Genomic DNA, 21,886 nt, shown 5'->3' with positions numbered 1-21,886 from the left:
CTACTCGCCCCTCCTCCTCCTCAGATAGAAAACAGCACGTTTATCCCTCTTCCTCCTCGCCCCTCAGATAGAAAACACGTTTATCCCTCTTCCTACTCGCCCCTCCTCCCCTCCTCCTCCTCCTCAGATAGAAAACACGTTTATCCCTCTTCCTACTCGCCCCTCCTCCTCCTCAGATAGAAAACACGTTTATCCCTCTTCCTACTCGCCCCTCCTCCTCCTCAGATAGAAAACAGCACGTTTATCCCTCTTCCTACTCGCCCCTCCTCCTCCTCAGATAGAAAACAACATGTTTATCCCTCTTCCTACTCGCCCCTCCTCCTCCTCAGAAAACACGTTTATCCCTCTTCCTCCTCGCCCCTCAGATAGAAAACAGCACGTTTATCCCTCTTCCTACTCCTCCTCAGATAGAAAACAACACGTTTATCCCTCTTCCTCGCCCCTCCTCCTCCCTAGAAAACGCCCCTCCTCCTCCTCAGATAGAAAACAACACGTTTATCCCTCTTCCTACTCGCCCCTCCTCCTCCTCAGATAGATAACACGTTTATCCCTCTTTCTACTCGCCCCTCCTCCTCCTCAGATAGAAAACACGTTTATCCCTCTTCCTTCTCACCCCTCCTCCTCCTCAGATAGAAAACAACAAGTTTATCCCTCTTCCTCCTCGCCCCTCCTCCTCCTCAGATAGAAAACAACACGTTTATCCCTCTTCCTACTCGCCCCTCCTCCTCCTCAGATAGATAACACGTTTATCCCTCTTCCTCCTCGCCCCTCCTCCTCCTCCTCCTCAGATAACACGTTTATCCCTCTTCCTCCTCGCCCCTCCTCCTCAGATAGAAAACAACACGTTTGTCCCTCTTCCTACTCGCCCCTCCTCCTCCTCAGATAGAAAACAACACGTTTGTCCCTCTTCCTCCTCGCCCCTCCCCCTCCTCAGATAGAAAACAGCACGTTTATCCCTCTTCTCGCCCCTCCTCCTCCTCCTCCTCCTCCTCCTCAGATAACATGTTTATCCCTCTTCCTCCTCGCCCCACCTCCTCCTCAGATAGAAAACAGCACGTTTATCCCTCTTCCTACTCGCCCCTCCTCCTCCTCAGATAGAAAACAGCACGTTTATCCCTCTTCCTACTCGCCCCTCAGATAGAAAACACGTTTAACAGTAACATATGCAATTAAATGGATGACTGTGTAGATGGAACTCCGCTTCCTAACCAGGTTTATTCATTAGATATTTTACATAAATGTGTAATTGGTTCATTTATATTATATATTGATTACCTGTTGACAGTCTTGTAAAAATCACTTGTCTGTTCAACATGATGATGCATTTGTCTATAGAAGATGATTCGCCAGGTTTAATATTTAAAATCAGTACTAAATTTTTGCTTTTGACCCCATAGTCTAGTTTAAGTGAGATGTTAACCTTAACCCATTCTTGATTACGTTTCATATTTTTTTTGGGGGGGGGGGGGTTTATTAATTGCATTTTGTCAAATAATTTGGAGCACGTTTGAGTTCCCGCCAACATTTTCCCCAAGTACATGCGGTTTTACTGAGCAATATCTTCCGTGGGGAATACTGTTGTCTGTTTGAACGCTACATGGATAACTGTGATTCCATTGTGACATCTTAACGTTCTTGCTTGGTGAGAGGGGCATTTGAAGGATTTGTTGAAGTGATTTCTTCTCAGAGGAGTTCTGAACAGAACTAGCTGGGTTCTGTTTGCTAATGTACAGACAGAACTTTACCAGGCTGGCCGAAAGTGGTCCTCGGTTCTAAAACCTTTTTGAGGAAGTGTTCTGGACAGGAAAGCCCCCTTCAGCATTACAGCCCTTGGCTTTCACTCTGATCATGCTGTATAGCTTCTCTGCCTGGTTAGAGATACAACTAACATCATCAGCCTTGAGACTTGGAACATTTTGTTTCTATAAACATTTCAGCCACAAGTGTGTTACAAGGCTTTGTTCTCTGTCGCCACAGCACATAGCAGTCCACCAATAGACTTGTCTTCATATTTATGTGGATCTAGCTTCTCATGCCTCTCTTACTGTCTGGTGGTCTAACATGGAGTCTTGTACACTTTTTAATGTCTAAATAAGGTGACCAGAGCTGGACCCATATCTGATTGTGCTCTTTCCATCTCCATTGCTCATTGTCAATCCCAAGCTGTTTGCCATGACAATGAGTGACAAGGAAGTGGGCATGATAGTGCAAACAGACTGGCACTCAAGCTAGACCAGACCTGACTGAACTCTTAACTGTCCCCCTTGTTGGACAAGTAAAGTACTGGAAATGACTTTCTACGGCACTAATGGACCGTGTCCTATTTTTGACTGTAAATTGTGCTTGTTAAAGTAATGCAAGTGATTAATTTAATACATCTTTTGGACTGAAACCCTGTCTTTGGAGTTTAGCTTTTTTCATCTCTGGGAATATATATACTAAACAAAAATATAAATGCAACAATTTGAATGGTTTTACTGAGTTCATATAAGGAAATCAGTCAATTGAAATAAATTCATTAGGCCGAATCTATGGAATTCACATTACTGGGCAGGGGCACAGCCATGGATGGGCTTAGGCCCACCCACTGGGGAGCCAGGCCCAGCTAATCAGAATTATTATTTTTTTCCCACAAGGGCTATATTACAGACAAATACTCCTCAGTTTTGTCAGGTGGCTGGTCTCAAATGATCCTGCAGAGGAAGAAGCCAGATGTGGAGGTCCTGGACTGGCGTGGTCACACGTGGTCTGCGGTTGTGAGACCGGTTGGACGTACTGCCAAATTCTCTAAAATGTTGGAGGCAGCCTACGCTAGAGAAATGAACATGCAAAAACTCTGGTGGACATTCCTGCAGTCAGCATGCCAATTGCACACTCCCTCAACATGTTTCAACTGTGGCATTGTGTTGACAAAACTGCACATTTTAGTGGCCTTTTATTATCCCCAGCACAAGGTGAACCTGTGTAACGATCATGCTGTTTAATCAGTTTAGTGATATTCCACACCTGTCAGGTGGATGGATTATCTTGGCAAAGAGAAATGCTCACTAACAGGGATGTAAACACATTTGTGCACAACATTTGAGCGAAATAAGCATTTTGGGGATATTTTATTTCAGTGTTTAATATTTGATACAGTAACAGCAAAGTTTTAAACACCAAACATTCAAGGGTTATTTATTTGTACTATTTTCTACATTGTATAATAAATAGTGAAGACATCAAAACTATGAAATAACACACGGAATCATGTAGTAACCAAAAAAAAGTGTTAAACAAATTCAAATATATTTGAGATTATTCAACCCTGTTCCTTGATGACAGCTTTGCACACTCTTGGCATTCCCTCAAACAGCTTCATGAGGAATGCATTTCCGAAAGTCTTGAAGGAGGTCCCACATATGCTGAGCACTTGTTGGCTGCTTTTCCTTCACTCTGCGGTCCAACTCATCCCAAACCATCTCAATTAGGTTGAGGTTGGGTGATTGTGGAGGCCAGGTCATCTGATGCATCACTCCACCACTCTCCTTCTTGGTCAAATAGCCCTTACAGAGCCTGGAGGTGTGTTGGGTCATTGTCCTGTTGAAAAATAAATACACGTGGGACTAAGTGCAAACCAGATGTGATGATGTGATGTGTATCACTGCAGAATGCTGTGGTAGTCTTGCTGGTTAAGTGTGCCTTGAATTCTAAATAAAACATTGACTGTCACCAGCAAAGCACCCCCACACCATCTCCTCCATGCTTCACGGTGGGAACCACACACCATCACACCTCCTCCATGCTTCACGGTGGGAACCACACACCATCACACCTCCTCCATGCTACAAGGTGGGAACCACACACCATCACACCTCCTCCTCCATGGTTCACGGTGGGAACTACACACCATCACACCACCTCCATGCTTCACGGTGGGAACCACACACCATCACACCACCTCCATGCTTCACTGTGGGAACCACACATGCAGAGATCATCTGTTCACCTACTCTGCGTCTCACAAAGACACGGTGGTTGGAACCAAAAATCTCACATTTGGACTCATCAGACCAAAGGACACATTTTCACTGGTCTAATGTCCATTGCTCGTGTTTCTTGGCCCAAGCAAGTCTCTCCTTATTATTGGTGTCCTTTAGTAGTAGTTTCTTTGCAGCAAATCGGCCACGAAGGCCTGATTCACTCAGTCTCCTCTGAACAGATGATGTCTCTGTTACTTGAACTCTGTGAAGCATTTATTTGGGCTGCAATTTCTGAGGCTGGTAACTAACTTATCCTCTGCAGCAGAGGTCATTCTGGGTCTTCCTTTCCTGTGGCGGTCCTCATGAGAGCCAGTTTCATCATTGTGCTTGATGGCTTTTGTGACTGCACATGAAGAAATGTTAAAAGTTCTTGAAATTTTCCACATTGACTGACCTTCATGTCTTAAAGTAATGATGGACTGTCATTTCTCTTTGCTTATTTGACCTATTCTTGCCGTAATATGGTATTTTACCAAATAGGGACATCTTCTGTATACCACCCCTACCTCGTCACAGCACAACTGATTGGTTCAAACGCACTAAGAAGGAAATAAGTTCCACAAATGAACCTTGAACAATGCACACCTGTTAATTGAAATCCATTCCAGGTGACTACCTCATGAAGCTAGTTGAGAGAATGCCAAGAGTATGCAAAGCTGTCATCGAGGCAAAGGGTGGCTACTTTGAAGAACCTCAAATATAAAATATATTTAGATTTGTTAACACTTGTTTGGTTACTACATGATTCCATGTGTTATTTCATAGTTTTGATGTCTTCACTACTATTCTACAATGTAGAAAATAGTCAAAAATAAAGAAACCCCTTGAATGGTGTGTAGTTGGTGAGTCCAAACTGTAGACTGGTACTGTATTTATATGGTAACATTTTGAATCTGGGCTTTACTACTATAGCACATAGAAACACATTAACTAACACATTTATAAATGGAAAAACAGACAGTAAAAAATATATATAATCAATAAGATTGAAGTGTGTCCTATATCTAGGATATAAGAAAGCTCTGGAAATATATATTTTTTACACATTTAACCCCCATTTTTTTGGTTGGCACAAAACTACCTCTGTACTTTATTTATTTTTTTAAACCAGTACCAGGTTACCTTCAGAAGAGTCCCGGAACAGTTGTGTTTTTACTAACCAAATATGTTCTGATTTTCAGGGGGACTTGATTATTACTGCCGGTAATACTTAGTTGTTCTTGTAATGCCTCCATTTAATCATGTTTGTTATATTCATTCCAAAACAATACATTCATTCACTGTTTTTAATTACACCTTTAAAATGTTTTTGCTTACCCTGGTGTGAAATAAAACCTCATTCCATACACGACTTTCATGAACTCTTGCCTTGCGCTAATGGAGGTGCCAAATACAGATTATTAGCAGGTGATTAGTTAAGAAGCCAACAACTTCAAAGACTGCAACAATGCTGGACTATCATACCTGTAGACTGTGACACATTTATACGTTCTATTGCTAGTGACAACTGCACAGACGGCCAACGTAATAATATGCCAAATGTACACTCTTTTGAGGATAAAGAACCTGCTTCTGATTTTCATCTTGACATCGCCAAGAGTTCATATGAGGAAGTGTCGGTGGTGCAGCCCAATCAAATCTCAGACACCCAAGAAATGAGGAATGAATACTACCACTTAGAGACAGAAAGTTGTCGTAGATATTTATCAGATGAGGAAATCGTAAAAGCTCTATGAAAACTGAATCAGATGAGCAACGTGTAACTGGAGTGTTTGACGTCAGAATAAGCGAGGATACACTGAAATGTGTTTTTGTCGGATCAGGCACATTTTGGAGGGTTCAGGTATACCACTCCAAACCATGTCTTTTACATTTATTCGTGATAAATGAGAGAGGGTCCATTTGGAGAGAAGTGGTTTCAAAAAGTTATCTGGTGTTGGTGTATAGCTATCAAAGGTAGGCCTATTTGCAGGAAAGATTCATCCTTACTGTGTAGTACATTTTCGATATCAATTTTCAGTCAATCAGCAAAGGATACTAAAACAAACGTTGAGCTCCGGAGAGGGAGCAACTTGCATTGTCATTACATAATACTGCCGCAAATAAGGTGTACAGGGAATTAAAGACGCCGACTGACCTCTGGTGACGTTGGCTAGCTAAACGCATGCGCAGAAACACGTCACCGGGTCTAATGTAGAGATTATTTTGAGGAGATGGTAAACTTGATTGACTTTAACGTCCGTTTTGTGCGTTGCCCAATGCGTCGTCAATGGGCCGCGTTTAGCATTCTTGGCCAAGGAGATCACTCCTTCAAGGAATGAATTAGAGTCAACATTAGCATGAATTACGTTTACAAGAAGTACAACATTACACATTTTCCGAGATAATTAACATGTTCTCTGTAATATCGGATAGTTTTGAAATAGTGTCATTGCATACTACCGAGGAAAATAGAGGTTTCTCGATTCATGCCGCATTTCACGTGCCAGTCGGAGTTAAGAAACTCTGACATGCCTGATTTACTAACTGGTTGAAAACGGCAGGTGTGGAACTACAACCAATTATCAAGTCGAACATTCCAGAGTTAACTATTTCTGACAAGCGAGTGAACGTGGCAATAGTGTAACGACCCTGGGCTTCGGGCTAGAAGGTCGAGGTTCGGGCTAGATGGTCGAGGTTCGACACCTGCTCCCTGCATTGTTTCATTCATGGAGCCGCAGGGCCAGTAACCGAAAGGTTGCAAGTTCGAATCCCTGAGCTGACTATGTAGAAATCTGTCGTTCTGCCCATGAACCGGTAGTTAACCCACCGTTCCTAGGCCGTCAATGAAAATAACAATTTGTTCTTAACTGACTTGCCTGGTAAAATACATTACAATATATTGACGTTTAGAAGGTATCGCTTAACGATTAGTTTAGCAGCCGTTTGATGCAGCATGACAACGGGAACGCGATGGGTCGACGTCTGCCGGCAGAGTTTCGCCATTTATTTCTTGCATATTTCCTCTATTATCTTTGGTCGAATTGTGCGTTAAATCAAAGTTGTTTCTTACGAAAATAAAAACGTGTCCGTTTGTCACTTTCACGAGGTTGGAGTAGTAACATGTTCAACTACATAAGACACTGACTCTAATCCAGGTTGTGCCTTTAGATTTGGAGAAAATTGAGATCTAAAGACAAAACATGTAACATCTCTCACTGACTCGTGGAACCCTAAACCCCGGCCGGGTCTGTTGCGCCTACGTTCACTCACTTCTCGCGATGTTGCGCCTACGTTCCCGGCAATTCTCGCGATATTTCGCATCTCGGTTTAGAAACGCTGTGACCAGACCAAAGACAACAAGGTGAACACTAGCAGGAGCGTCTTCGCTGCTTGAGTGTTGCTTATCACGAAATGGACTGCTCAAATCTAACCAATGTACGCACAGAGTCCAAGGATTACCAGGTAACAATAATGTAAACCTGTCGAAATGCCTTTTTTTTTTCTTCCCAATGTGTATAGTTGTAACGTTATTACTATGCCACTTTAATTTGCCTAGTGTGTGAGCTTGTGTAACCTATAAACAAAGACCACTGCCTCAACGTATCAACAACTGAGAGCTGAGATGTATGTAGTTTTAGTCCGTTAAACAGTATGAAACAACCAAAACATTCAGGGCAGACACCTTTGCGAACGACCGTGATACATTGCTGCGATATTGTTGCATTGATTGTTGATCTAAATTTAAATGTGGTCGAGAAATAACTGCTATCACAAAGAGCATGTTACCAAGATGCACATTTATAATAGCAGACAACTTATTTATTCATGTCAAATATAATGTTGCTGCTATTTTATGTAAGAACTGCATTGCCGTACATGTGTTTTCACCGACGTTATGAAAGAAAAACATGGTGTATGAGGGTTGCTGCCGGAGCACCGTGCAGCGGGTACCCTCACGAGGTTCTATTTGACGAGAATACATGGAGCTGGTCAAACTATTTCTGCTAAATTAATTCAGGTACATTCTAAATAAATGATATTTAATTAGCACTACAATTATATGAAACGATAGAATGCCAAACCAAATAAATATGTATAGCAGCCTAGAGGTAGATAAATAAATGGTGGTTTCTTCCCCGTCTTCTCTCTGGCAGTGGCGAGAATGATGAACTATTAGGATAGCTGTGTGCACTGCGGAGGCCACTGACTACTTCAGCCGATCAGACCTTTGGAAAGACATGTGTGTCTTCCTTGAGGATGTTCGTAGAACTCCACAGACCCCTCTTGTGCAGTGTAACCCATAATTATGTGACCACTTGGTTAAGGCGACACCATTTTGCCTAGGACCAGTGGCGACCAGTCATTCAGGGCAGGTGAAAAGCCCCACATTTTTTGCAAAAAAAGGCTTGCCTGTTTTGCGTGTTATTTTGTAATTAAACGTGTCACATATCAGTTTGTAAACAATGTGTGTGTGTGTGTATGTATATATATATATTATATATATATATCACTGACTTAATGAAGCTGCATACAAACATGGTCTCTTTTATAAATTGTATTCTTCTGGGGCAAGCCAGAAGAAAATACGGAGCGTTGCGCCATGATTGGCTCAGTGTTCTGTCACTCATGCCAAGTGTAAGGGTGGAGATAGACAATTATAGCCCCCTGGGTGCTGCAATAGAGTTTACATTAGAAGTGCCCATCCAAGAAGGCTTAAGGTCATTGGCCACAGATACAATTATGTCAAATCACATCATGTGTTCAGTAGCTTTGATTGGACTGATCATGTCAACTTCATACTTTCAAAATCTTAGCTGGCAGTCATTATCATGAATCAAGTCGACAATCTACTGACAAATCCTTTTTAATCCTTGTCATACGAAGAGAAATGAAAGATAAAACGTATCGGTGCTCATCGGCTATTGGACATAAACATTACACAACCAGTTGGAAATCACAAATTCAACAATGAGTGGTTTGGAAGGAATCCGTGGCTGTGTGGTCCCACATCTGGGATTAAGGGTCTCTTTTTTTCCCCCAAATGTAAAATGATAAACATTCAACATTGGCCATGTTGTCAATAAAGCATGATTTGTGCTCCTCTCAAATCAACTGTTACCTCAGAACTGCGAAGTCTTGAACTCATTGAAGTCGAGTTAATTAACTGGGAAGTCGGGAATAAACAATCTCTGACTGGGAAAACGTCTTTAAAGGTCATCCAACTGACTTCGGTGACTTCAAGGCAACGAACTGGAAGGTTGGGTATGAACTGGTTGAGAGAATTCCAGGAATGTGCAGAGCTGTCATCAACACAAAAGGTGGCCACTTTGAAGAATCTCATATAATATATTTTGATTTTTTAAACTTGTTTTTGGTTACTACATGATTCCATATGTGTTATTTCATAGTTTTGATGTCTTCACTAATATTTTACAATGTAGAAAATAGTAAAAAATGTTACTGTATTTACAGTAGTCTATAGCCTACAAATAGCCCCAGTATACCATGTAGTCGTAGGCCAATTAGAGTATAGCCTACAAATAGCCCCAGTATACCATGTAGTCGTAGGCCAATTAGAGTATAGCCTACTCTAAACTATTGTTGTTTGTTCCTGAACTGGCCCGAATGGCAGAGCTATCATTCAGCACCAGAATTTGGTTCAACTTCTTTAAATAACATCATCCTGGGACTGCCCTTTCAGCATATTTGTCTTAAAATTAAATTTTTAGTCCATTCACTTCAAATAACCAAGTTCTGTCTAATAGTCCTACTTATCATTACAAATAGGAGATGATCACTTCTCACCATGGTGCTCTTTAGTAACGTTAGATCAAAACTGAATTCATGTCTCTCAAGATCACATAATGATTCATTTTCATTTTTGCATAACCGAGCCTAATATAATAGCCTGTAACGTTACTGTTACACCAACACCTAATTTCAATGAGATTTTCAGATGGTTAGCTGAAGCCGAATAGTCAAAATGTAGAATGCGGCAGAACTCAACAGCGCTCACCGCTAGAGAGGATATATACTTTGAAACAAAATACAGAAAGGCTAATAGTTTAACAGCATCTGCTTTAATTCACTAACCAAACAGTAATTCACAAATATCTAAATGACCATGAAACTAATTGAGATCACATGACTGGCCCAGAGCAACACATGACTGGCCCAGAGCAACACATGACTGACCCAGAGCAACACATGACTGGCCCAGAGAAACACATGACTGACCCAGAGCCACACATGACTGACCCAGAGTTTGACTGACCCAGCATGACTGGCCCAGAGCCACACATGACTGACCCAGAGCAACACATGACTGACCCAGAGCAACACATGACTGACCCAGAGCAACACATGACTGGCCCAGAGCAACACATGACTGACCCAGAGCAACACATGACTGGCCCAGAGAAACACATGATATGACTAAATGCAACCATGATGAAACTGGCCCAGAGCAACACATTGACCCAGAGAGATGACCCAGAGCAACACATGACTGACCCAGAGCAACACATGACTGACCCAGAGCAACACATGACTGACCCAGAGCAACACATGACTGGCCCAGAGCAACACATGACTGGCCCAGAGCAACACATGACTGGCCCAGAGCAACACATGACTGACCCAGAGCAACACATGACTGGCCCAGAGCAACACATGACTGACCCAGAGCAACACATGACTGACCCAGAGCAACACATGACTGACCCAGAGCAACACATGACTGGCCCAGAGAAACATCTGAATTGTAAAACATGAAGAATTATCATTCACCATTGACAGTGATGATGACCTATTTAAAATAAGTATATGCCAAACTTGGTGTTTGAGGGAATTCAAAAAATATAACTTTTTCTTTATTTATCTTGAACCTTTATTTAACTAGGGGTTTAGACAATAGCCTGTGTGGCCATAGGTAGATGTTGTAACTGGAGCACTCATTTTTCTATGCATATTCTAGAATGATGGGCTATTAAATTGGCTACGTCTGTCAGTACAAACTTTCAGGAAATGATGTCATTTATGGTTTTTTTTTGCACTACCTCACCTAAAACATAGACCTACACCACTGGCTAGATCAGCTGTTTCAGCGACTTTGTACTAGTGTACAACACTCACTATTCTCCAACCAGTGGTAACACAACAGAAGGTGCCTTTCTTTGCTATCTGTATCTCTGATACGCCTAACATTCTAAAAGGCTAGCAAATATATTTCAGTTGATGTTTAGGTGACTGTATGCTGTAAGATGAAGAAGCTGTGGTCTTCAATTGTTTCATACAGAACAGCCACAAAGACACAGACCAGCAGCACTGCACAGAGGATGAGCCCTTGCTTAGAGACAACCCCAGGCGTTTTGTCATCTTCCCAATCCAGTACCCTGACATCTGGAGGATGTACAAACAGGCCCAGGCCTCCTTCTGGACAGTGGAAGAGGTGGGGGCTAATTAACTTGAATTCCAAATGCTGCCTATTCCCTGGAAAGAGCAAGACGGTCGTCAGAATACACGAAACAACACTCCCTCATTTTGACTGTGTGAAAACTGAAGGCTGTCGCTTGCTAGATTGATGTGTGGTTTGTAAAGCCTAATGTCAGGAGAGCGAGGCAATATGCTACATACAACACACAAAGTCTCACTCACTAAAACACACAAAAACAAAGCACGGTTTAATGTAGGTGGTTGATGTGTGGTTAGGAGGTGGTTGAAGTGTGGAACTGTTTGTAACCAACCGTCTGTGCTGCAGGTGGATCTATCTAAGGACCTGGCACACTGGGACAACTTGAAGCCTGATGAGAAACACTTCATCTCTCACATCTTAGCTTTCTTCGCTGCCAGCGACGGCATCGTCAACGAGAACCTTGTGAGTCCCTCTCTTAGGAACCCTGGTCTGTAGGGCGTTAGGAACCCTGGTCTGTAGGGCGGTAGGAACCCTGGTCTGTAGGGCGGTAGGAACCCTGGTCTGTAGGGCGTTAGGAACCCTGGTCTGTAGGGCGTTAGGAACCCTGGTCTGTAGGGCGTTAGGAACCCTGGTCTGTAGGGCGGTAGGAACCCTGGTCTGTAGGGCGTTAGGAACCCTGGTCTGTAGGGCGTTAGGAACCCTGGTCTGTAGGGCGTTAGGAACCCTGGTCTGTAGGGCGTTAGGAACCCTGGTCTGTAGGGCGTTAGGAACCCTGGTCTGTAGGGACAAGGAACCCTGGTCTGTAGGGCGTTAGGAACCCTGGTCTGTAGGGCGTTAGGAACCCTGGTCTGTAGGGCGTTAGGAACCCTGGTCTGTAGGGCGTTAGGAACCCTGGTCTGTAGGGCGTTAGGAACCCTGGTCTGTAGGGCGTTAGGAACCCTGGTCTGTAGGGCGTTAGGAACCCTGGTCTGTAGGGCGGTAGGAACCCTGGTCTGTAGGGCGTTAGGAACCCTGGTCTGTAGGGCGTAGGAACCCTGGTCTGTAGGGCGTTAGGAACCCTGGTCTGTAGGGCGTTAGGAACCCTGGTCTGTAGGGCGTTAGGAACCCTGGTCTGTAGGGCGGTAGGAACCCTGGTCTGTATTAGGAACCCTGGTCTGTAGGGCGTTAGGAACCCTGGTCTGTAGGGCGTTAGGAACCCTGGTCTGTAGGGCGTTAGGAACCCTGGTCTGTAGGGCGTTAGGAACCCTGGTCTGTAGGGACAAGGAGCCCTGGTCTGTAGGGCGTTAGGAGCCCTGGTCTGTAGGGCGTTAGGAACCCTGGTCTGTAGGGCGTTAGGAACCCTGGTCTGTAGGGCGTTAGGAACCCTGGTCTGTAGGGCGTTAGGAACCCTGGTCTGTAGTCTATTTAGGAACCCTGGTCTGTAGGGCGTTAGGAACCCTGGTCTGTAGGGCGTTAGGAACCCTGGTCTGTATACTGTTAGGAACCCTGGTCTGTTATAATGTATTCTCACCCCAGTCTATTTGTTGTTGATGTAGCTATACAGTAGTACTGTATTATACTGTATTATACTGTATTATACTGTATTATACTGTATTATACTGTATTCTCACCCCAGCCTATTTGTTGTTGATGTAGCTATACAGTAGTACTGTATTATACTGTATTATACTGTATTCTCACCCCAGCCCATTTGTTGTTGATGTAGCTATACAGTAGTACTGTATTATTCTGTATTGTACTGTATTCTCACCCCAGCCCATTTGTTGTTGATGTAGCTATACAGTAGTACTGTATTATTCTGTATTGTACTGTATTCTCACCCCAGTCCATTTGTTGTTGATGTAGCTATACAGTAGTACTGTATTATTCTGTATTATACTGTATTCTCACCCCAGCCTATTTGTTGTTGATGTAGCTATACAGTAGTACTGTATTATACTGTATTATTCTGTATTATACTGTATTCTCACCCCAGCCTATTTGTTGTTGATGTAGCTATACAGTAGTAATGTATTATACTGTATTATTCTGTATTATTCTGTATTCTCACCCCAGTCTATTTGTTGTTGATGTAGCTATACAATATTATACTGTATTATTCTGTATTCTCACCCCAGCCTATTTGTTGTTGATGTAGCTATACAGTAGTACTGTATTATACTGTATTATACTGTATTATTCTGTATTATACTGTATTCTCACCCCAGCCTATTTGTTGTTGATGTAGCTATACAGTAGTACTGTATTATACTGTATTATTCTGTATTATACTGTATTCTCACCCCAGCCTATTTGTTGTTGATGTAGCTATACAATATTATACTGTATTATTCTGTATTCTCACCCCAGCCTATTTGTTGTTGGTGTAGCTATACAGTAGTACTGTATTATTCTGTATTATACTGTATTATTCTGTATTGTTCTGTATTGTACTGTATTATTCTGTATTATCACCCCAGCCTATTCATCCTTCATCCTTTTATCCTTTATTTAACTCGGCAAGTCAGTTAAGAACACATTTATTTTCAATGACTGCCTAGGAACAGTGGGTTAACTGCCTGTTCAGTGGCAGAACGACAGATTTTTACCTTGATCTTGCAACCTTTCGGTTACTAATCCAACGCTCTAACCACTAGGCTATGCTGCCGACCCACTGTTATCCATCCCTCAGGTCCAGAGGTTTAGTCAGGAGGTACAGCTTCCAGAGGCCCGATCCTTCTATGGGTTCCAGATCCTCATAGAGAACATCCATTCTGAGATGTATGGCATGCTCATCAACACTTACATCAGGGACTCTGAGGAGAGGTACGTGACTATAGTCTAATGAGATGTATGGCATGCTCATCAACACTTACATCAGGGACTCTGAGGAGAGGTACGTGACTATACTCTAATGAGATGTATGGCATGCTCATCAATACTTACATCAGGGACTCTGAGGAGAGGTACGTGACTATACTCTAATGAGATGTATGGCATGCTCATCAATACTTACATCAGGGACTCTGAGGACCACATCATGAAGCATCTCAGAGTAGGTGTAGTGATCTAGGATCAGGTCTTCCCTGTCCATGTAACCTTATTCATTATGATCCAAAGGGCAACACTGATCCTAGATCAGCACTCCTCCTGTGTTATGCATTATGAACACAGGCCCTGATATCCTCACCAGGTGGTATATGAAGCTCATTTTGTCAGTTGAGATTATTGTGGTGAAAAGATGATAGTAGACTTTGAGGAGGGTTTGGTTGGTGCATGTTTTGATCTACAGGCACAAATGTTCTACACCTGTTCTCCTTGTCTGTACAGGGAGCATTTGTTCAATGCCATTCAGACTATGCCGTGTGTGAGAAGGAAAGCAGACTGGGCGATCCAGTGGATCTCTGACACCAAATCCACTTTCGGTGAGTTCTTGAAAAAGGAACAGTCTCACAGCTGTAACATCCTCATTGCTATAGTAACAGTGTTCACCCAATGCATGGCTAGGACATGATCCTCATTGCTATAGTAACAGTGTCCACCCAATACATGGCTAGGACATGATCCTCGTTGCTATAGTAACAGTGTCCACCCAATGCATGGCTAGGACATGATCCTCATTGCTATAGTAACAGTGTCCACCCAATACATGGCTAGGACATGATCCTCATTGCTATAGTAACAGTAACAGGACATGGAAATGTTTCATTTGTGTCGTTGGATAGTTATTTTGTGCGTTCATTCTTCGTTTAATAATTCAGCCTTCGCTGCCATTTATCCATTTATACAAAAAAAATGTAATGCTGCCATTTTTTTATTAAACCATTCTTTCATGTTTGAATTCTTCCACAGGGGAGCGGATTGTAGCGTTCGCTGCAGTGGAGGGCATCTTCTTCTCAGGGTCGTTCGCTGCTATTTATTGGTTGAAGAAGAGAGGCCTGATGCCTGGGCTCACCTACTCCAACGAGCTCATCAGCAGAGACGAGGTTAGATACTCTGTGTCCTTTCAACTCTGAACCTCCAAACCAGTTCCACTGGCTCTTTTTAGTTGTTCCCTTCTAATCGGGAAGTCATTTACACCTCCCAGGTGAGTGTAATTAACTAGCCGGTAGGTAACATAAACACAAAGTGTTTGGGTCCTCTTGGACTGGGGTTGAACAGTCCAGTTTTAGTCTCTTTTCAGGACATCTAAGATACATCTTGATGCAGCACAAACATTTTCCAGTGAAGTCTCAACATTTTGCTGTTATTTGATTAGAAAAGTAGCAACAGCTAAGATTTATTTACCTCCCTGCCAATATAAGTGTCACTATAGAGTATTGATCTTTTAATGTGTGTTTGTATCTTCAGGGCCTGCACTGTAACTTTGCCTGTCTGTTGTACAGCTACATAGTGAAGAAACCGTCAGAGGACAGGGTGAAGGATATTATCACCAAAGCTGTCAGCATTGAGCAGGTGAGTCCGTGAAATGAATACTGTCTATCAGAAGTAGATGCATGACTCTCGCCTAGTGCTGTTGACCGTATTACCTCCACACCAGAGTCATGATGGCAGTCAAATTCCACGTGACCGTTTTAGGTGATTAGGCTTCTCCAAGCTCTGATGCTGCGGATGGTCATTAGTAGCCTACCAAACTTACTAACAGCCTGGTACTCAGCACTCTATTGTCCCACTAGTCACTTTGACATCAATGCTAATCTAATCAAACACTCCATGAGAGCTCATCAGGTCATGTTGCGCAACATTTCAATAGGCTATGGAATTGCGTGAGAACAGAGTGATGGCCTCTATTAAAAAGAGGAGGATCCCATCAAACTATAGACTAGGCCTACTATATTTATTTTTCAACTTTCCTAATATGAAGCACTTGGCTTGTCTTTGCAACAGGAGTATAGCTTACCTGATGGGAAAAGCGTCCTCCATTCGCTATTTACAAGCATTTCACTACACTCACAATAACATCTGCTAAATATGTGTATGTGACCAGTAAATTTGATTTTGAAGTGCATTGATGACATATTTTTTCCGCTGCCCATTTCGATACAGGTGCATATGATAAGAGTACATTCTAAATCAAAACAAATTTCACAAATATTTAGTATATTTAAAGACCAGATTAAATCACCAATAGTCTGATGGGTGACAATATTAGCCTATCACTTGTGAATGATATATTATTACATTTACATTTAAGTCATTTAGCAGACGCTCTTATCCAGAGCGACTTACAAATTGGTGCATTCACCTTATGACATCCAGTGGAACAGCCACTTTACAATAGTGCATCTACATATTTTAAGGGGGGTGAGAAGGATTACTTTATCCTATCCTAGGTATTCCTTAAAGAGGTGGGGTTTCAGGTGTCTCCGGAAGGTGGTGATTGATTCCGCTGTCCTGGCGTCGTGAGGGAGTTTGTTCCACCATTGGGGAGCCAGAGCAGCGAACAGTTTTGACTGGGCTGAGCGGGAACTGTACTTCCTCAGTGGTAGGGAGGCGAGCAGGCCAGAGGTGGATGAACGCAGTGCCCTTATTTGGGTGTAGGGCCTGATCAGAGCCTGGAGGTACTGAGGTGCCGTTCCCCTCACAGCTCCGTAGGCAAGCACCATGGTCTTGTAGCGGATGCGAGCTTCAACTGGAAGCCAGTGGAGAGAGTGGAGGAGCGGGGTGACGTGAGAGAACTTGGGAAGGTTGAACACCAGACGGGCTGCTGCGTTCTGGATGAGTTGTAGGGGTTTAATGGAACAGGCAGGGAGCCCAGCCAACAGCGAGTTGCAGTAATCCAGACGGGAGATGACAAGTGCCTGGATTAGGACCTGTGCCGCTTCCTGTGTGAGGCAGGGTCGTACTCTGCGGATGTTGTAGAGCATGAACCTACAGGAACGGGCCACCGCCTTGATGTTAGTTGAGAACGACAGGGTGTTGTCCAGGATCACGCCAAGGTTCTTAGCGCTCTGGGAGGAGGACACAATGGAGTTGTCAACCGTGATGGCGAGATCATGGAACGGGCAGTCCTTCCCCGGGAGGAAGAGCAGCTCCGTCTTGCCGAAGTTCAGCTTGAGGTGGTGATCCGTCATCCACACTGATATGTCTGCCAGACATGCAGAGATGCGATTCGCCACCTGGTCATCAGAAGGGGGAAAGGAGAAGATTAATTGTGTGTCGTCTGCATAGCAATGATAGGAGAGACCATGTGAGGTTATGACAGAGCCAAGTGACTTGGTGTATAGCGAGAATAGGAGAGGGCCTAGAACAGAGCCCTGGGGGACACCAGTGGTGAGAGCGCATGGTGAGGAGACAGATTCTCGCCACGCCACCTGGTAGGAGCGACCTGTCAGGTAGGACGCAATCCAAGCGTATATTATATATGTATATCATATATTATGACCTGTGTATGATGCCCAGCAGAAGAAACAATACATTTTTGTATTCTAATCATAGTTGTACACCTCATGTAGCCTAGCCCATAGGCCTATATGTTTTTACAAGGTTTGTATCACAACTACAGTGGCCAAATAACTTAAAATTAAGCACATTAATCCGCTTTATAAGGGGCGTAGAGCCTAACTGGCATATACAGTGGGGAGAACAAGTATTTGATACACTGCCGATGTTGCAGGTTTTAAAATAATAAATAAATAATATGCCATTTAGCAGATTTTTTATCCAAAGCGACTTACAGTCATGTGTGCATACATTCTACGTATGGGTGGTCCCGGGAATCGAACCCACTACCCTGGCGTTACAAGCGCCATGCTCTACCAACTGAGCTACAGAAGGTTTTCCAACTTACAAAGCATGTAGAGGTCTGTAATTTTTTATCATAGGTATTCTTCAACTTTGAGAGCCGGAATCTAAAACAAAAATCCAGAAAATCATATTGTATGGTTTTTAAGTAATTTATTTGCATGTTATTGCATGACATAGGTATTTGATACTTATGTCATGATACTTATGTCTACGAAGGAGAGGTTGAACAGGCTGGTAATAGGGGTTGTGACAATGGCGGCGGACAGTTTGGACACGTTCCAGATTCACTGTGAAATGGAGGGTCCAGATTGTCAAGCCCAGTTGATTTATACGGGTCCAGAGCTGTTGTCCTAGGTTGGAGTAGCCAGGAGGAAGGCATGGCCAGCCGTTGAGAAATGCTTGTTGAAGTTTTCGATAATCATGGATTTATCGGTGGTGACCGTGTTACCTCGCCTCAGTGCAGTGGGCAGCTGGGAGGAGGTGCTCTTATTCTCCATGGACTTTAGTGTCCCAGAACTTTTTGGAGTTAGAGCTACAGGATGCAATTTTCTGCTTGAAAAAGCTGGCCTCTGCTTTCCTGACTGAATGCGTGTATTGGTTCCTGACTTCCCTGAACAGTTGCATATCGCGGGGACTATTTGATGCTATTGCAGTCCGCCACAGGATGTTTTTGTGCTGGTCAATGGCAGTCAGGTCTGGAGTGAACCAAGGGCTATATCTGTTCTTAGTTTTGCATTTTTTTGAACGGAGCATGCTTTTCTAAGATGTCGAGGAAGTTACTTTTAGAGAATGACCAGGCATCCTCAACTGACGGGATGAGGTCAATGTCCTTCCAGGATACCCGGGCCAGGTCGATTAGAAAGGATTGCTTGCAGAAGTGTTTTAGGGAGCGTTTGACAGTGATGAGGGGTGGTCCTTTGACCGCGGACCCGTAGCGGATACAGGCAATGATCACTGAGATCCTGATTTGAAGACAGTAGATGTGTGTTTGGGGGGCAAGTTGGTCAGGATAATTTCTATTAGGGTGCTCATGTTTACGGATTTAGGGTTGTACCTGGTGGGTTCCTTGATGATTTGTGTGAGATTGTCTTCACTTGTAGCCTGTGAGAAAGACCTGACCATGTGATGGCGTGTGCCGCAGTCTGGGAGAAGGGCACACTGGCAGCAAAAGGTATTTGTTTAGGGTGCGTTACGGCCACACAAAGGGGATGCAGCCGTGAAATTCTATGCATTGTCAAGTGCTTGTCAAATTGTGAACGAGTGACTGATGTAGTGTGTAGTGTGTACAGCCTGCGCAAAAATACAAAGTAGAGCTCATGCCTTTCAAGTGACTTTATTCAAATCATCATTAGAGTCGCAACAAAGCAGCCGTACAATGTATAAAACATAAAGGCCAATGTTTGTGGAACAACTAAAGTTACATTAATAACTCTAAGATATAGGAGTACCTATTTCTTTGTGAACCCTCAACACAGAAAAGCCGCATGTGCACCCTCCCTCAAATCGTTTGGAGAAAATGTCCTTCCTATTTTATTCAGCTTGGTTCAAATGTTTTCTACATACTATAAAATAATGACACGGAATTCTAAGCTAATCTTGTCTGCTAAATGAACTAGTCCACAGCCAGATCAGGCTATAACGTTTTATACTATTCTGTTCTTCTGAAGTAGACTACATTTTCTTCATGTTTCTTTAGACCGGTCTAAAATAAATAATTGCTTTATTGCGGTAGATGTTCCCAAAGGTCTGCATCAGTGGCTTGTACGCTGTGTGGAAGCCAGGAGATGCTGAATGTGTTTATGTTAATTAACGGTCAATTACCGTGAGACCGACAGTTATTTGCTTGACAGTCACCGGTTGACAAAATTTGGTGACAGCCACAGCCCTACTCTCGCCATTGTAAAAATATACTTAATTGTAAATCCATTAAAAACAGTGAGGTTTGGTTCATAGACCTTTTATCATACAGATACAATTACTATCGAACAATGATCTAGAACATATCCATAATGGCACATTTTACAGTGAATCTGGAACGTGTCCATAACCACACATTTTACAGTGAATCTGGAACGTGTCCATAACCACACATTTTAACGTGAATCTGGAACGTGTCCATAACCACACATTTTAACGTGAATCTGGAACGTGTCCATAACCACACATTTTACAGTGAATCTGGAACGTGTCCATAACCACACATTTTACAGTGAATCTGGAACGTGTCCATAACCACACATTTTAACGTGAATCTGGAACGTGTCCATAACCACACATTTTAACGTGAATCTGGAACGTGTCCATAACCACACATTTTAACGTGAATCTGGAACGTGTCCATAACCACACATTTTAACGTGAATCTGGAACGTGTCCATAACCACACATGTTCCCATTTTAGGAGTTTCTGACAGAGGCCTTACCTGTGGATCTGATTGGGATTAATGGTGTGCTGATGAAGCAGTACATTGAGTTTGTGGCAGACCGTTTACTCCAAGACCTGGGATTGGCCAAGGTGAGTCTTTCCTTATTATTTTGACTCTACAACATAGTATTTTGATATTATTAGTGTGTAGGTAGCAGCGTATACATAGCACCAGCCTCCAACTCATGGATTGATAGGATGTCATGCTTGGCTTGACAATGACAAAATAAAGTTGGAAAGAGCAAAACGAATGCTTTCTATCCCAGGTCTATCTGACAGAAAACCCCTTCGACTTCATGGAGTCCATCTCACTGGAAGGGAAAACAAACTTCTTTGAGAAGCGTGTAGCTGAGTACCAGAGGTATGGAGTGATGTCGAACACCATGAACTGTGACTTCACCCTTGATGCAGACTTCTAGTTAAAACACATGGTTCCACGTGAAGAAAAAGAGGCTTCAGGAGTTCCATAATAACCTCAGATCCTGATTGGAGGGGAATCCTGATTGGAGGAATTATAACTGCATAGGTGCTGAGTGGCATAACATCAATCCATGTACAGGCACTCGTGTGGGTTTGAAAATGGAAAAAGGCCACATATTATTACACTTGACCTGTATATTGAATTTACGTTTGTTTTATTTTATCTTGATTTAACAAAGACTTCACACTGACAATGGCAGCAATACTAGTGAACCAATGCAATGGTTTTAATAAGTGTAACCGATGTGAAATGGCTAGCTAGTTAGCGGCGGTGTGCGCTAATAGCATTTCAATCGGTGACATCACTCGCTCTTAGACCTTGAAGTAGTTGTTCCCCTTGCTCTGCAAAGGGTCGTGGCTTTTGTGGAGCGATGGGTAACGATGCTTCGAGGGTGGCTGTTGATGTGTGCAGAGGGTCCCTGGTTCGAGCCCAGATAGGGGCGAGGAGAGGGACAGAAGCTAAACTGTTACATAAGGAGTTATTGATCAATGCCTTTTGTTTGTTTTATAAAATGAATACTGCTCATAGTCTCTCTCTGATAATAATTTGTTCTAGGTGCATAGCTAGAACTATTAGGAAGAATGTGTGTGTTTGCAAAACTTGCACGTGGTGAAACACCACAATATTTTCCTTTGTATCCCACCTGCTTCTACATATTTCTAGCTCCATCACTTATCAATGCTTTCTTTTTGTGGACAGCCACTGTCAAATTAAGGCCCTCTCCCTGGCGCTAGCTAGTTGGTAGTGCTGGCAGTGGCTATGCTACATGCTAGCTGACGTTTTGAAAAGATGGCAACGGACTGGCAAGCTTTAACTGATTTAAGCCAAGTGAATAT

At 43.1% G+C, this 21,886-nt stretch overlaps 1 protein-coding gene across 1 annotated transcript; it reads left to right on the top strand.

Moving 5' to 3' along the window:
- The first annotated feature begins 7,332 nt into the window (after positions 1-7,332).
- rrm2b (ribonucleotide reductase M2 b) lies at positions 7,333-21,665 on the top strand. The gene is made up of 9 exons (XM_046361334.1): positions 7,333-7,466; positions 11,302-11,454; positions 11,764-11,880; positions 14,090-14,223; positions 14,728-14,822; positions 15,250-15,383; positions 15,748-15,852; positions 20,546-20,659; positions 20,836-21,665. Exons 1-9 carry the CDS (start codon positions 7,416-7,418, stop codon positions 20,986-20,988), a joined length of 1,056 nt encoding a protein of 351 aa, XP_046217290.1. The 5' UTR covers positions 7,333-7,415; the 3' UTR covers positions 20,989-21,665.
- The last annotated feature ends 221 nt before the right edge of the window (positions 21,666-21,886 follow it).

The sequence above is a fragment of the Oncorhynchus gorbuscha genome, linkage group LG09, assembly GCF_021184085.1.
Source record: "Oncorhynchus gorbuscha isolate QuinsamMale2020 ecotype Even-year linkage group LG09, OgorEven_v1.0, whole genome shotgun sequence".
In the NCBI taxonomy this organism is placed as follows: Eukaryota; Metazoa; Chordata; class Actinopteri; order Salmoniformes; family Salmonidae; genus Oncorhynchus; species Oncorhynchus gorbuscha.
The sequence above is the reverse complement of the archived record's forward strand: the minus strand, read 5'-3'. Positions and strand labels throughout refer to the sequence as shown.